At 32.5% G+C, this 18,147-nt stretch overlaps 1 protein-coding gene across 1 annotated transcript; it reads right to left on the bottom strand.

Moving 5' to 3' along the window:
- Positions 1-2,166: 2,166 nt before the first annotated feature.
- LOC129909209 (tonsoku-like protein) lies at positions 2,167-16,880 on the bottom strand. Its single transcript, XM_055986244.1, has 8 exons — positions 16,856-16,880; positions 16,545-16,802; positions 16,318-16,483; positions 15,806-16,236; positions 15,220-15,735; positions 3,483-5,109; positions 3,248-3,423; positions 2,167-3,195 (listed from the first exon to the last, which is right to left on the bottom strand). Exons 1-8 carry the CDS (start codon positions 16,866-16,868, stop codon positions 2,180-2,182), a joined length of 4,203 nt encoding a protein of 1,400 aa, XP_055842219.1. The 5' UTR covers positions 16,869-16,880; the 3' UTR covers positions 2,167-2,179.
- Positions 16,881-18,147: the final 1,267 nt, after the last annotated feature.

The raw sequence follows: 18,147 nt of genomic DNA, 5'->3' as shown, positions 1-18,147 counted from the left end.
AGAAAAGTGCATCTTGACCTAAACGGAAAACTTTAGGGAATTATTTCAGAGTATAATAATTAAACGTGAGCTTGAACCCACGGAGTCGAATGAGTGAGATAACAACCGACAACATCTCAATGAAATTCAATAAGTTTTTTACCTTGATAAATGTGTAGGATACTGCAAAATTCTGTAAAATTAATTTCCAAGTAAATGAGCAAAAATTAATTGTTTTTCATGTCCATTTTAATTATAAAAAAAATACATATATATAAAAAAATATAAAACAATTCCAATATAGTCCAGTAATTTTAGGTTTTATCTGCGGAAAAATTCCTACTGGGCTGAATTTTGGTATACAGCTTAATGACGGCTTTGTTATGAAGATGTGAAAAATCGACATTGATATCGTGTCCGCGTTAAGAGTTATAGGGGTCAAAAGGTCACAAAAACTGGGTTTTCACGATTTTCAGCAAAACGGTAAGTCTTATCAAAAAATATTCAATGCAAGAATTGTAGACCAGATTATTATATATAAAAAGTGTCATGACACTTTTTTTCCTAAGACCCACCGTTTCTTAGGTATAACGATTCAAAAAGTTGAAGTTTAGTTGTAATCGTCATAATCCTATTCCTGAAAAAAAACTCCTAACTGAAAAGTTCCTGAAATTTCATTATTTTTTTAGCTTGGATTTCGTTCCTCAACTGTTAAGAATATGGGGAAACCAAAAAAAAAAAATGGAAATTTTCGCCATTTTTCCGATTGGGGCCCTTCTCCCGAAACCATTTCCCTGGGAATTTTTGTTTAGAATATGTCTGAAAATATACAGGGTGTGCAATAGAGAATGGACAACCCTAAAACGGCTTATAGCTACACTTATGATTGTTCTAAAAACAGATAGAAAAAAGTTCTATCGCAACCAGTTCATAAAATATGGACTTTTTTTCGTTCAGTGTATTTTAAATTTTATCATCTTATGTTTTCGTTCACTACAACCACGAATGAATGAATTTTATTTATTTCTTTTTTTTATAATTTTCTACAATAATTGGATGAGTACATAAACACTTTAAAAATTTCATAGTTATTGCACATTTTCGTAAAAAAAATTTTGAAATCTGTTTTTTGATGCAAAATGTAAAAAAAGTATTTTATGAAAAATTGTAAACACCTGTGGTATAAAATAAATCTATAGAAACCTAGGTGGCCAACTTTCTTAAAAATATTCTGGTAAAAGGAGAATATTTTTAAGAAAGATGGCCACCTAGGTTTCTATAGATTTATTTTATACCACAGGTGTTTAAAATTTTTCATAAAATACTTTTTTTACATTTTGCATCAAAAAACAGATTTCAAAATTTTTTTTACGAAAATGTGCAATAGCTATGAAATTTTTAAAGTGTTTATGTACTCATCCAATTATTGTAGAAAATTATAAAAAAAAGAAATAAATAAAATTCATTCATTCGTGGTTGTAGTGAACGAAAACATAAGATGATAAAATTTAAAATACACTGAACGAAAAAAAGTCCATATTGTATGAACTGGTTGCGATAGAACTTTTTTCTATCTGTTTTTAGAACAATCATAAGTGTAGCTATAAGCCGTTTTAGGGTTTTCCATTCTCTATTGCACACCCTGTATATTTTCAGACATATTCTAAACAAAAATTCCCAGGGAAATGGTTTCGGGAGAAGGGCCCCAATCGGAAAAATGGCGAAAATTTCCATTTTTTTTTGGTTTCCCCATATTCTTAACAGTTGAGGAACGAAATTCAAGCTAAAAAAGTAATGAAGTTTCAGGAACTTTTCAGTTAGGAGTTTTTTTTTCAGGAATAGGATTATGACGATTACAACTAAACTTCAACTTTTTGAATCGTTATACCTAAGAAACGGTGGGTCTTAGGAAAAAAAGTGTCATGACACTTTTTATATATAAAAATCTGGTCTACAATTCTTGCATTGAATATTTTTTTATAAGACTTACCGTTTTGCTGAAAATCGTGAAAACCCAGTTTTTGTGACCTTTTGACCCCTATAACTCTTAACGCGGACACGATATCAATGTCGATTTTTCACATCTCCATAACAAAGCCGTCATTAAGCTGTATACCAAAATTCAGCCCAGTAGGAATTTTTCCGCAGATTGGGCTTAAAAATGACTAAAATGACTGGGCTAATACTGTTTACAAACATTTCATAACAAATCTTGTTCATTAACAAAGCAAACAAACTGTGTCCCAAAGTTCTTAATTTTACCCCTACCACTCCATCGTTCATCCCAAAACTTTCTCAATCGACTAATATCACCATTTGGTTCGTTCAATGTTAGGGAAATAAAATTCGGAAGAATTTTCGATCCTGGATAGGTATCAAGCTTTCTCACATCGATCATTTTCGGGCAATTTGTGACAATCAATTTTCGAAGAGAACTCAATTCATCGAAAACATACTGCAAAGCCAATGGAGACAACGAAGGGTTCTCTGCCAAATTTAATACTTCCAATTCTGATGCTTTATTGAGACTCTGAGTAAATTTGTAAATATCTGCATCGGTTAGATAACAACCTGCTAATTCAATCTTTTTGAATTTCTCACAAGTTCCACTCTCAAAGAACTCTCCTATTCGTGTAGCACAGTTCTTATCTGAGTCCACACAAAAACTCAAATTCAAACCCTGCAACCGACTGCTATTCAACAAGGTCAAAAGTTTCTTTAAACAATCCGATGTAAGTGAATTAAAACTCACATCGAACTCACTTAGCTGATAGAAATTTAAATCGAATTCGAAAAAGTTTGTAATACCACAATGCGACAATATGAGTTTCTGCAAGGACTTGCATCCTTTCAATAATTTGTCCAACGAACGAATACTTTTATTGCCCAATGGATTCTGACTCAAATTCAACTCTTCCAAATCTTCTAGATTTACATTTGATAAAGTCAAACTTTCCAAACCGTCACTTGTAATGCAATTTCCTCGAAGATTAAGTGCCTTTAGTTGCTTCAGGGTTGGCAGGGATTTGGCCAGTTGCTTACAACCTTCATTTTGAATCAAATTATTCGATAAGTCGAGAACTCTGAGATTTGTCTGATGGAGAATGGCTTTGAAAACTGGTTCTGTTAGATCAGGAGTCAATGAAAAATCACTAAAGATGATGCTATTCGAGACTTGTCCCTTTTCCAGAGCTGACTGAATGTCAGTTTGTACTTCTGCAATAATATTCGTTTATATAAAAATTATTCAATCTCTTTAACTTCTTACCTTTTTGTGTTTGATGGCACATTTCTTCATAACGTTGAGCGAGTGGCGATATTTTCCATTCAATTACCGTTGCAGTAATCATATTCTCCTCCACAGCGACTTTGATAGGATCATTCTCTTCAAATGCAAAACCATCAGCAGTTTTTAACCTCAGCTGTGGCTTCAATCCAACCAAACTACAAAGAATTTATTAGTCAAAACCAGCCAAAATATAAATGGGTCCTCAAATACTTACTTATAATAGCGTCTTGATGCTTCCTCAGCCAACCATCGAATGTTGACTTCGTTTAACTTCTTCCTATCCACCGGAACTAGCAGAAGCTCTTCTTCGACTTTAATCTTGAATGACACAGTGGACAGAACAATGGGTTCCGTTGGAACAATTTTCATTGGAGAGACCAAAGATATGGTAGGCGGTTGAGTTGTAGAGTCAGGTTCTGTAGGCCTTACCACATCCATTGAAATTTCTTCACTAGATATCGGACTCTCACTTCGGAATCGACAGAATCCACTGTCAAAAAGTGATGTTTGTTGTTTGTTCTTTTTGCCGGAAGAGCCACTGGCAACACTTACAGAGCTCAGTGAACGTGGAAGTCTCAATTTGCTTGCCTGTTTCTGACGACTCGAACCAGATTCTAGAAGAACCTTAAAAGCATCATTATCATCGAGTCCCACAGCCGAATCACTAAGATTTTCTCTTGAAATACTTTCCAATTCCCAATCATTTTGGCACTTTCTTCTTTTTCGATCTTGACCAACATCATCTTCTAACCAATCATCATCGTCTACATCTTCATTCTCGAGAAATGCTGGTCGTTTCTTTGGCAATGTTGACTGATCATCGTCGTCAGTTGAAAGTTGCATTCGATTGGGTCGTTTCAAATGCTCCATTACACTGCGGTATTCATCTTTAGCGCTGGAACTTTTTCGGGGGGAGTTGGAATATGTTTTTTTGTGTGGAGAAATGGGATATAAATTCTTTCGCGGAGAAGCAGAGTATGGATTCTTTCGGGGAGAATTATTTGCAGAATTCTTCCACGGAGAATTGGCTGCAGAAGTTTTTCGCAGAGGAGAACGAGGAGTAGGTGTTCGTTCTTCGTCTACTTCCGGTTGATAGTTGTGATTATTTACTTCCTCTAGGGCAGGAGTACACAAATCAGGATTATCCATTGATCTATTCAAGGCATGGCCACTTCTTCTTCGATTAGAGTTTGAGGCAGACAATCCACTTCCCCCAGATATACCTAATTTATCTGATAGATTCTTCCTTATGAAACCATACTGTGCCTCTTCTCCAGGATTTAAATTAGCATTTGCTTTCCATTTATCCAAAGCTTGCATGCAAGTTTCTCCATAGTCTGTTTTTACAGTTGCATTTGCTCCACGTTCTAGCAATAACTCTACTACATCGAGGAAACCATTGGCACAAGCATCATAAAGAGGTGTTATGCCGTCACAACTCGTGCCACCTTTGTCATTGATTGCAGTTGTAGCACCCTTGTCCAATAGGAGTTCAACAATATCACGAAATCCATGATTGCATGCTTCATGCAAAGGTAACCAGCCAGCATGATCTCTGACATTAATCACATGACCTTGATCTATTAGCCGACGGACCAATTCCAGATTGCCAGCAATACAAGCTTGATGGAGTTGTGTTTCTCCTTTGTTATTTCTCTTGATGGTCAGGCAAGTGCCTCGTTTTCTATTACGTACTTTTTCCGACTCGTCTATATCACTGCTGTCAGAGTCAGTTAGATCCTCAAGGCATACGTCGTCTCCTAACTCAGGAGTATTGGGCTCGTCTTCAGATGGTGCACTTTCACTATCACTATCCTCGTCAAGTGAGTCTAAATCAAATCCTACAAAATGAAAAATAAAATGAATGAATAAATACAGTCCTATTTTTCCGAGAAAATGTTTTTGGGAGAAGAACTGAAAAATTAACAAGATTCAAACAAAAAGGGAAGATAATTTGGGGAACCTTTAAATTGTGTGCATTATCTTGTGCATAGATCTTGTTTAAGTAGAAGGGATATTGACGTTTAACACTTACAATAACGGCTGCTAAAAAATATTGCGTTTTTAAAGGCACTGAAAAGATGGTATCGAATTATATCGATGAATTGAGCGAGTCATTAGAATAAATGTCTTAAAGTTTTTATTTAAGATGAAAAATTATATGCTTCCAAGCTATTTATCCCATAACTTAAAATATATCAGTGATTCTCAACCCTACAAATAAAGCAACTTCGCGCGCGCAGAACACAGTGATGTTTAAAGGACTCCAGTTATATAATAATCTACCAAGTAAAATTAAATCTTTAAATAGTTTTCAAAATTTTAAAAGAGAATTGATCAAATATTTAAAATCAGACAACTTATGAGAACTAATCAAACATTAATGAACAAAATGGCTTTTTAGCCAAAACAATAGCTCTTACACTCTTAAACCTCTTATTTATTTTTTCAAAAAAAAACTCGATTCAATACACACATATAACATACAAATTTAAAACAAAATCAGATTATAATAGTGCAATTATTTATTATAATACAAAATAATAAAAAGATCTTCGCGCGGCGGTTGAGAGGGGAAAATTGGCGGGGAATAATAAAAATAAAAAAATCATCACTAGTTCTACTCAAGTCTAACTAGTTTATGTACACTGTGTAGGTGTACGTTAATCTGGCTTCTTGTTTTTAGTTTCATTAAGAAACTGAGAACTCTTGCCTCTGACGTAGTATTCCGCGGTAGGAGTTACATATTAGTAACGACTTTTAAAACTGGATAGACGCCCGAATCAGCGACTGTAATGACCTCCTTTTGTTATAAGAGATACAAGATATATGTAAATCCAAATTTAAAAACTTGAACTTTGTGGCAAGGCGAAAAATATTCAGATAAATTTTCAGTTTCTTAAATATCAGAAGGGAAACAAATTGTGAAAATAAGTGATCTAGTATCTAGTCCGATTTTTTAGTACACTCTGTTATTCTTGAGGAAAGTTATTTGGGCCTACCGCTTTTCAATTTATTTATCAAAGATTTCCTTCAATTTTGTCTTTTTCGGATAAGAATAGTGTATGTAAATGATGTTAAATATCTTGGCTATAAAATAAATTGTAATTTAAGCTGTTGTGGTGCAATCTCAGATACTATCAGGAAAATTTATTTTGGTCTGCGATCTTTGAGATCTTCCTCTGAGTTACTGTCCCCTGATATGAAAAAGTACCTCATTAAATCGTTGATTTTGCCATACTTTACTTTCAATTGTACAGTATATCCGATTCTTGATTGCATATGTAAGCGTAAACTTTATGTTGCTTTTAATGATTGCGTTCGTTTTATATATGGTATTCAGAGACATAACAGTGTATCCCATTTACATCGTTTCCTGGTTGGTATGAGTTTTGAGAATTTTTTGAGATACAGACTTATTCTAAGGTTTCATAATGTCGTCCACAATAGATGTCCTTCATATTTAAGTGAATCGATTCAGTTCGCCAATTCTCCACGAGGATTGAAACTAATTTTACCGCGTTTTTCACACATCATCGCTGAACGCTCCTTCTATGTATCTGCAATTCGTTTGTGGAACTTACTTCCAAACGAATTGCAGAATATAGCCTCACCTGTCGCTTTTAAGAGGAAACTATATTTGCACTTCTCAAATCCTTAGGAACATTTGTTTATTTATAAATTTTCATGATTTTGATAACTAAATATATTAATTAAATTAATTTATTTAAATATATTAATTAATCATCTTGCTTAAAAATATTTTTTTTTTTTTTGTATTATTACTTTTTAACTTAAACTTACTATTGTAAAATTGTAATTTGTATATATTCTAGATACTCTAAAAGATTTATATCTTAATGTGTCTTTGTTAACTCTAAATTATACTGAAATAAATTGAAATTGAAATTGAAATTGAAACATAATGTTCGCCAATAGTAATAAAATTCTATAATGATTGTCTGACGTTACAGCAAGATATTAAAGAATTTTAAAAGTGGTGCAGGCAAAATTACCTACTTCTTAATAGCAGGTGCTCTGTTATGAGTTTCTGTCGCTTATGGAGCCAGATAATTTTTGATTCGTTTTTGGGAGCATCAAAAATGTCAAAAAAAAAAAGAAATAAAGACTTAGGCTTATTGTTGACCAAAAATTAGCTTTTGAATATCATGTTTCTAGCATTGTCTCGAAACCTAGCTCTATGTTAGGGTTTCTTAAAAGTAGTTCCTCGGACTTCAAGAACCCTTACGACCGATTTCTTCACAGAGTCCTAGCGCTAATACCGGTCCTAGTCCTAAAGTTAGTACTCAAATCGGTACCAACTCATTTCTTGACTCAGGTACTAAGCCTTAGAACTGTCAATTTAGGACCGAGTACTAGTTAGGACTCGGTACTAGCTAGCTCCTCAAAATCAGCTAGGACCTGGTTATTATACCAATCGTTAGTACTCAAATCGGTACCAAGTGATTTCTTCACAAAAGTACTAAGCCCTAGTACTGTCAAATTGGTACCGAGTATTAGTTAGGACTCGGTAGAAGTAAGGACCTCAAAATCGGTAGTCTAGCGGTTAGTACTTGAATCAAATAAATGGATTTCATATTTTTCAAGTGATATTGCAGTTTAATAAAGAAGAAAAAACGTAAAAAAGAATAATTTTCATAAATGTATGTTTTATGTGACCAATTTTTTAAGAATAATTTTCATAATTTGTTGTTTAAATTTAGTGGACTTTGTAAATTTTAATTCAATTTGAAAATTTAAATGACCTGTTGTCCATATTACAGATTTTTTTAATTACTTGGATGTTGTATCGATTGATAAGTGCGTTTTTAGTGATAATAATTAATACTAGCTTACCCGTGCGAGACTTCTCGCATGCTTAAATAAAAAGAAAGTATAGGTAGGAAGGTACAAATGTAAATGCAGAGTGTGTTTTTTTAAAAGTCGAGAATTACTAAAAAACTCCTGTTTATCCCATTTAAAATACATTGGATTAGCCCCAGTTTAAGTTAAACAGCTATGAATATGGCACATTAAATTTAGCAATTCTAGGTTCCCTAAGTTGTACATACATTTTATAATTAACTCTATTTCAAACAGGTTGCCGCAACTAATATCTCAAACTTGGTCAATTTGAAGAACTTGAACCGATGTTGAATCATGCATTCACCACCTTAAATCGTCAATAAAAAAATTGTTGAACGTAAGGTTTCTGTCTGATTCTTACATCCGACAATTTTTCCTTTGACGATTTTTCTTTGCTGTTGTATTGGGCTTTTCCAAAAATTATCTTAGACCCATTTAATTCACACTCCATTAAATTTTATATCGCTATTCAAAAGTGGATATTTTAAAATTCGTATCTACCTACGTGATTTCATAGTTTTTCATTTTTAATAGCCACTTATCATATTTTAGCTTAGGAAGTACCTAAACGGACCTAACACCCCTATTACGATTGTCAACTATCAATTGATAGTTGATAAATACTGAAATTTGATGTTTTAAAATCGAAATGGGGGAAAACTGGTCATTTTTTTAATGGATCTTTTCAGTTACATTTCACCGTTAGCATCATTCTTCGTTTTCAAATTTTTTTCAAAGCAAATAAGAGATCGAATTTTTTTTTAACAACTATAAATTCTTTGCTTCCGGCTACAAAGAGGTTAAGTCACAAAATTGCACTTTCGGGTTTTGATGAAAAGAGAATAAGCTCTTTTATTTGGTATCAAAAACATAAATTTAGAGTAACTCTTTCTTATAAAAATAAGAGGATCAATACTCAAAAATTCATCGATTTTCAACTTCAATCGGATTTTCTGGTAAACTATCATTTATGTAAGTCCTTTTTACCCAGGGGCAAAGAATTGATAGTTGCAATCGTAATAGGGGTGCAACACTTACGCCCCTATAGCACGCAAAGAGCAAATGAAGGGTCCAGGGGAAAAACGGCACATGTCCACTTTTTGTCAAAAATAAACGAATGATGAGGTCTTGTAGTATTTACTGACCACTATCTGATGGCATCCTTACTTTTATAAAACAAATTTAAGCCTTGCTTTAAGTACTAAGTTGTATGGAGAACAAAATTTAAAAATGCATTTTTCTCGAAATGAGTTGGAATGGACTTGTGCTGTTTTTCCCCTGGAGCCTTCAAATATTCCGGCCTTTTTCTTATGTACATTATGTATATACTATATATGTACATACATAGGTACACTTCCCAGACTTTTCCTGGCAAATGGAAGATGAAATGTTCCTACGGAATATGTTCATACATATATGTACTTACAAAAAATCTTGAAAAAAAACCATAGGTGTGTTTTTTTGTTTATCTATATTGATTTTTGAAATCCATGCAAATATTTGGCACCACTGTACATAAACTTTGGCAGCTGTCTGTCAGAAAAGTCGCTTTTGTTTTTTTAATATTAACTCCGCAGTGGAAGGCCATTACATCCATGATGGATGCAAACAAATTTTTTCACAAAAACAAAAACCATAGCATGGCATCCATTTTTAATTCAAAAAATTTCACAAAAAACCAAAAATCAAAACTGACAGTTCTGATTCTGAAAAAAAAAAAACAGAATTTCTCTTCTGGTTTTAAAAACAGAATCAGAAGCAGAATCACTCACACATTCATAGATTTAAATGTTAGCAGTACAAAATGTTTGCAGCACAAAAACAAATGAAGTTTGGCGCGATTACACATATATGTGGCACATGTTAAACTTCAGATTCTTCGGAATAAAAAAAAAACTGTTCAATTGGGATTCTGAAATCTGAATCGAAGAACAATTCCGGATTGCCAATTAAAAACGCCATTAAACGTTTGTTATTGTTTTGTTTCTGGCGGTGTTTTTTTCATAAAGGGAAATTCCAAAAACTATCTTTGTCTTTTCCTTTTCTAATTTGACATATCTCGGCAGGGAAAATGTAAACAAAAAACATATTGTCACACACACTTACAACAAACACTGTGTGTTCGAAATCATTTAACCACAAAAACTTTTATATTTCGCGATTGTTTTCAAATTTAAAGTTTTTATTTCCGATTAATTAAAAAAAAATAATTAATTTTACATATTTATTTTGGAAAACACGAACTAAATTCACAAAACTCTATCACAATTCGCGCCTCCTTTTGTTTGTTTATGTCTTCACCATCCCAGCTATAGCTGTAAATTTTTTTTTCTTTTTTTTCTGTTTTCTTTTGACTGTTTTCTTATACTGACAATCGTTGGAAGTTCCCCACTGAACTTATTCCAAAGATCCTGTCAAAAGCGATGAACACTTCCACTTTCCAATCATTTTGGAAACATCTTATGTAGAAGTGTTCAATGATCTGAAAGAATAATTAAAATAAAGGTAGGACCGCACTTGATGTTGAAGGAACTACGCTAAGTACACCAAAGTAAAAAATAAGCAAAATATTTTGTATCTTTCATTGGTTATCGGAACTACACTATGTGGAATATAATTCTTCCTATCAAAATATCGTATTATGTGATAAATGAATAAAATAAATCAATTATTTGTATTTGACGAATTCGACGGAAGAAATAGCCCAACTTTCTACTTTTTCATCTGTCGTATCCTTTGACATTGGTTGTCAACAATAGATCAGTTAAATTTTCTGTTTCGGAGTGCACACCGGGGAATTTCAGAACTAAGAACTGTGTTCTTTTCTTTTCTGATTTTATGAATTGTGAACTTTAGTTGTTTATTTGTGAAGAAAATGTAATAAAAGTAACATTTAATGATATATCTAATAAATTATATCAATTAAATACTAAAATTCTGTTGTAGAGTTCAATTTTACTATGCCAAAGTCATATCTACAAATGATAATCTGTTATTAAAAATTGTTTTTAACTGAAGAGCAAGTACATACATAAAGTCTAGTAGCGTATTTTATTTTATTAAAAAAAAAAGAACAACGATAATAGTTAACAATTTCTTGCATCAGAACTTCCTTAGTGCACATTCATCGAGAAAATATCGAACACACCTTGGAATTTAAAGTGAGCTGTCAAAAAGCAATCCGTCATGCAACGTTTTCTTTGGGTCACCCCTTTCTGTCCCATCCTTCAATTTCAACGGATTGATTGACACAACGGGTGGAACGGATTCTATGGGTTGGGGCCTTTAATTTCAAATTAATCTTTCGATCCATTTTACCTCGATGAGGATTAGCAATTTACCATTAACCATTTGACATTCAAAATGAAATAGTTTACGAAAATATCTCATTTGGATTTTAGTGAAAACATGATATAAGGCACTTAAATACAAAATAAAACTTTTGAGTTTTGAGTGATCTTTTTTTTACGGAGGTTGACTACCCAGAACCTCAAAAGTTGGCATTTTCAATTTGTGTGCCAAAAATGAAATAAAAATGTATAACTAATGTTACATGTAACAGGGCTGTTTAGGTACTGCCTAAAACAGAAATAATTCTCCTTTTTTCAACTTTTTTAACCCAATTCCTGTTTGATTAGACTGAAATTGTGTAGTTTTTTTTTACAAAAAAGAGAGCCCCTCTTCTTGCAAATTTCTGCCCAAAAATTTCTTCGGACAAAAGTCTGAAATCTTTCAAAAGCTAGTGCCTTCTTTTTTTCTTTTAATAAATGATAATTTTGTCCTAAAAGAGTTTGCGTACTTTTGCACAATTTTTTCTTTCTCTGAGAGGATTTCATCCCCACTTCTAAAATTTGAGAGGTTTCATATTTTTGTCCAAACTTATCTGCAATTTGTTTGTACATAATAATGCTTAAAATGTTAACCATCAGAATTTTTAAGCAAATCGGAGAATTTACTCGCCTAATGAACGCCCCTGATGATACGAACTAATGATATACGAACACCCCTAATGTGAACAGGAACACGCCATGTCAAACATTTCCAGATTCATTGGAAAGTGGTAAAAAGTTATTTTAAAATTCATTTTGGCTGGAATATTATTTTTTAAACAAATTAAGATTTCTTAAAAATTATAAACATTTATATATTTATATTTTGCCAGATTCTGGCGACAGAAATTCCCTTTTTTTTAAGATATAATTTATTAAAATCTGTTCGGTGTAAGTCCCCCAAAAGGGTGTTCGACAACGGTAATAATATATATGATTATTCTATATGCCTGTAAGACCTTACATCTCTTAAATGCATATTGCACGGCACTAGTTAGAAGGAATAGAAAGATAGGAAAGAATTTTTGTTGGTACAGTAAAATTAGATTACGATGTTTATTATCTCATATAATCCCACGGGTTGCGTCCAAGCTGGGAGATAAATAAAAGAATGCTGCCTGAGGTGGGGGTCGAACCCACACCTCCCAGGTTATGGTGGTCCTTCTGCCTTTTTTCAAGCTTTCGTGGCTGAAGAAATTGGCCGTTACACTCTTAAAAAGTCTTGAATAAAAACGAAGGATTTATTATGTTTTGTTTATTCATCATATTCTTTCCAATGATATTGATTGCTCTGAATTACTATCATAAGTAAACATTTCTGGTCCAGTAATCGAAAGATTTAATTCATTAACCACGTCGAATTGTCTTCGATAAACTTATGTATTTCGATAGCAAGACGTTGATTCTGTCTGTTTTAGTAATCCACAGAAAAAATTTTTTGTGAAAATTTAATTTTAACCGCCATTTAAACGCATATTATTTTAGATTTTCACGTGAATCGAATAGCAGAACAGGGCTGTAAATTAATTTTGGACAGCGGGTTTCCATTTCTGCAAGTTATTTTGTTGAATATTACATTTATATTTTAGTTATAAGCAAGATCTATAGATTGTTTACTATTGCAAATTTTAATAAAAAAAAAATAATTAATTAAATAAAAGTTTTGTTAGGTGTCCTTTTAGTGGGAATTAAACCGAGAAATATATTTAATAGGGTGGGTAAAAAAAATGGAAATTCGTTTTTTTTTATTTGGTACCTCGAAAACTCGATTGCTAGACACCTCTAGAATATACTCACCAAATATGAGCTCTTTATTTTAATGGGAAGGTCCTCCGCTTTTCAATTTTCCATTTTTACATCAAGCTTCTACCAAAACAAAAATAATTTTTTTATTAATTGACTTTTTAGCCAATTTTTTACATATTCTTGTAGAAAATTGAACGCTCTACAAAAAAAGGTTAAATACACTTTTTTGAATTATCTAACCAACCGTTTAGTAGATATTTGAGGTCCAAAAATCGAGAAAATCTTTAAAAATTCGTTTTTTGTTCTTAATTTTGTAACAAATTGAAAAATTATAATAATCAAACGCGAATATCTTCTAAACGGTTAAAGCAACCGATTTCATGCCAAGGACTTTTTTGTAGAACATTTAAGTCCTTACAATAATCCATCTTACTAATTTAATAATAATGACTTTTCAGTGAAGTAGAAAATTTTGAAAAGTTAAAAAAAGTTTTTATATTTTTGTTTAACCCTCTACTGCATATGAAGCCAAATATGGTTTTGTCTGTTTGTATGCACTTTTCTCTTCTCTGTCACAAAAAAATGGTTAAGATTAAATACAATCCTCTTCTTTGTGTTTCTGAGAACCCATACAGATAGTTTTTTCGTGTGTCCGATACAAAATAAAGGTGTATTTTATGATCACAGGTGAGCCGATCAGTCTTGTGCATTGAAATCGAAAGTGTAGAATATATTCATACTTTAAATGTTAATTACTGCCTTGTTTGTAAAGTAAAGTGGAATTAAAAATTTTATTGATCGATTGTCTAATTGTGTATGCTATGAACCAATTTTTATTGAAAAAAAATTATTGGCCTGGTCTTGGGAGGGCAAAAAGTACGGAAGCCATATTTGGCCTTGTATGCATTAAGGGGTTGTAAATCTACACAATTTGTAAAAATTTTTAGTTGGAAAATTTTGTTTCTTAACATTGTTAATTTTCTTGGAAGCTATGTTTTACTTCAGAAATGGAGCCCCTTTGCTTTTAGAAACATTTTTCTCATGTTAACCCCATTTCCAGCGGCGTAACCACACAAATTTTAGGGGGAGGGGGGCTCATCTATAATATTTTTCAATCATTTAATTACTTTTTAGTTATTGTAAGATCTGGGAGTGGGTAAAAATGTTGGAGCAAGACATACTTCGACAGTGGGAAAAAAAGTGAACCAGAAAAAATACATATAACGGACAAAAACAAATTGCTTTTCTCGGTTCCATGTCTTAAAATGAGCCAAATTTGAATTAATTCTTAACCTTTTGTAATGCAATCTATTTATTTTACTTTGCTTTGTTTTTAAATGATAAATATTTATCTTTTGATATTTTTAATTTTATTTTTTACATAATCTGAATAAATAAAATTAGTAAAATTTCTTTCTTATAAACAAATTTTTTAAACAAATTAATTTAAACAATTTTTTTTTATGTAAACCGTTTTGAAACAACCCAAAGAACCCATGTAAAGCATTTTTTAATTTTTTCGTCCGCTAATATTAATTCATGCAGTAGAGGGTTAACTTTGACCTCGAATATCTTTCAAATGGTTAGATGTGGAACAATCTGTATCCTACAAGAATATGTCATGCGCATTTGATTATTATAATTTTTCAATTTGTTACAAAATTAAGAACAAAAAACTAATTTTTAAAATTTTTAAAGATTTTCTCGATTTTTGGACCTCAAATATCTACTAAACGGTTGGTTAGATAATTCAAAAAAGTGTTTTTAACCTTTTTTGTAGAGCGTTCAATTTTCTACAAGAATATGTAAAAAATTGGCTAAAAATTCAATTAATAAAAAAAATATTTTTTTTTTAGTAGAAGCTTGATGTAAAAATGGTAAATTAAAAAGCGGAGGACCTTCCCATTAAGATAAAGAGCTCATATTTGGTGAGTATATTCTAGAGGTGTCTAGCAATCGAGTTTTCGAGGTACCAAATCAACCCTAATATTTAAATTTAGTAAATATTACCTCTCAATCTGGCATCCTCCTCCAACTGCTCTGCCAATGTATGCATATGAAATTTCGTCTGATTTTTCTTCAATCTAGTAAAAGCAATTTTCTCCAAATGAGCATTACCAGCTTTCTTAGCAAAATCCAAAGCCCTCTGATAGATATCCTGAATTGTCCAAAATGGTTGCATTTGCAATTCACAAACCTCTCCAATACTGCATAGAGTAGAAAATGCTTCCGCAGGTATTTCTTTACTCAACTCAAATTCTTTCCAAAGAAATTCTAGAGCCTTGTCATATTGTTTATTATCTTTATAAGTCTGATAGAGACTAACATAAATCGGAATTAGTTCTTTGCCACTTTCTGAATTGAGTTGAGCACATTCCAACATTTGAGTATAATACTCTATGGCTTTAGGGAAGTTATTCAAATGACAACAACCATCTCCAAGACGTTCGAAGAGCTTCTTACGTTCGCTATAGTTATTAGTGTTTGTGGTAATCAATTCGTCAAGGATTTGACACATTTTAACCACTAAAGGTTTTAAAAAAGAAAGAAATTCAAATTAATTCGTTTTTTTAGATAAGGAACCTATCGATCTTACCAACTCGAAGTGTTTTCTCAATATTCTGACGATCATTCTCATCTGGAGTGTTCTTTTTGTAAGCTTTCGTGAGTATTTGCTTTGCACTCGAGAAATCCCCTTCCTTAACCAGAATCTCTGCTTTGGCTATGAGAGTTTCACAGATCTTCTTCACTTTGTCAGGTAGTCTTTTGGCTACTTCCAAAGCTAAGTTACAGTATCTCAAAGCCAATGTGGAATCGTTTAACTTGTATTGATAAAGAAGACTCATTGACACATAACAAAGATGAAGCAATTCAAAAATCTCGTTTGCTTTGCTAATCTTTATTGCTTTCTCAATATAATTTACAGATTCTTCAAACTCTTCAATGTGTTCTTTGACAACACCAATGTTTAGAAATAAACGTGCTTGCATGTCCAATTGTTCCAATTTGGTGATTTGACCTGAAAGTCTACATTTCATCCAAAAAAATAAACAAAAAACATTTACTTAACCAAGTCAGGCTTTTTTTGTGTCATTTCTTTTTGCTTACTCTTTGGATATCAACAAACTACGAATGAATGCTTTTTCAGCATTTTTTAATGGAGCAAGTGCAGTTGCTGAGTCAGTTGCACTCTGGCCCTGTAACAAGTAGGCTCGTCCGAGAGTCGCATAAGCTCTTTGCTCTTCTACTTTGTTTCTTAGCTTTTTTACTGTTTCTATAGATTGTCATGATTTGAATATGAAATTTATAACAAGACTAGAATAGATAAGACTTACTTAGATAGATTTCAATGTGTTCCAGAGCTTTGGTAAACTCACAAAGAAGCATACACATTTCACCACACATTCGATGTGCTTTAGCTAGATCAAGTTGTTTTCCTAGGACAAGATATATGGAAGCTTCTTGTTCATATTCAGCGACAGCTTCTTTATATTTGCCTTGACCATTGTAAAAGTCGCCGAGATTATTGCAAGCTGTTGCTAGAGCTGATTGATTTCCGTCCGTGAATGCTTTTTCTTTTTTCTTGATAAATTCTAAAGAAAACAATAGATAATTTGAGGAAGATGGATTTTTGTAATTAACTTACTTTTTTCTTCCATATTTAATATAAATAAATTTTAGTTAATTAACAAAATTGTTTAACAATAAACAAGAAAACAATAAACAATTAATTTGGCAGTTGCCTTTTTTGAGTGATGCAAAATTGAAACTTGGCGCTCAAGTGCAAACATATTTCGCAATGACAGCTGTCAAAATTATTACGTCACGTTATGTGCTTTACGTGAACGGCAGTCATAAGACAGGGATGGCATTTGATTTGAAATTGTCTTTTCAACAGGGGTATTGGTAGCCGCTGTACAAGAAAGTCTTTACATAATTTAAGATGAGTACGCTGCTGATACGAAACGAAAAATTTTCAAGTCTCCAAAGTCGACAACGAAAATGCTAACGAAAAAATATTAGCCCTGTTCCATTGGAGGTGGTAGTTTACTCGTGAGTAGAAATCTAGTACAACAACTACACATTCCTATCTCCTCGAGTAGAAGAGATCATGTGTTAATTCTAGTACTAGATCTACTCATGAGTAAACTACCACCTCCAATGGAACGGGGCTATTATCGAGTATTCTGTCAAAGTCAAAATAAAAAAATTCAAAATTAATTTAAAAATCAAGAAAAATCAACGGAAATTAATTTTTAAAGCCTGGTACGCATGATCGCGCTAAATTTTAGCCGAGAAAAAATTCCCATACAAGTTATCGATAATTTGTATGGGATCCATTTTAGCTCGAATAAAATTTTTCCATTATTTGTATGGGAGCTAAAATTTATCTCGAACAGCGTACCAGGCTTAAAGCAAGAAATAAGGGCCAGTTGTACAAACGTGGTTCATCCTCGGATCAACGTTTGAACTCGGTTCAACTCATTTGCAGTGTTGTACAATCGAGGTTCAGGTCTTACGTCTTAACCCACTGCTGAACCAAGATCAAAAGTTACCCACCGATATTGGTGGGTTAGCAGTGGTTCAGCCATGGATCAGGTGATTATTAGTGGAAAAAATATTGCTTTCTCACTTTAAGCCTGGTACGCTGCTCGCGCTAAATTTTAGCTCCCATACAAATTATCGAAAATTTTTAGCCGAGATAAAATGGATCCCATACAAGTTATCGATAACTTGTATGGGAATTTTATCTCAGCTAAAATTTAGCGCGAGCAGCGTACCAGGCTTTAATCTGAATTTTCTGACAGTTCAGATAATAGGTGATGGAAATTAATATGGTTTTCCAAATTGATTGGGGTGTTTTTTTTTTTATTTACTTCAAGAATTTTTGTTTATTTCTTTTTGTTTCAGAACAAGGATTAATTTTGTGAAACAAAA

The sequence above is a fragment of the Episyrphus balteatus genome, chromosome 2, assembly GCF_945859705.1.
Source record: "Episyrphus balteatus chromosome 2, idEpiBalt1.1, whole genome shotgun sequence".
NCBI classification, from domain to species: domain Eukaryota; kingdom Metazoa; phylum Arthropoda; class Insecta; order Diptera; family Syrphidae; genus Episyrphus; species Episyrphus balteatus.
The sequence above is the reverse complement of the archived record's forward strand: the minus strand, read 5'-3'. Positions and strand labels throughout refer to the sequence as shown.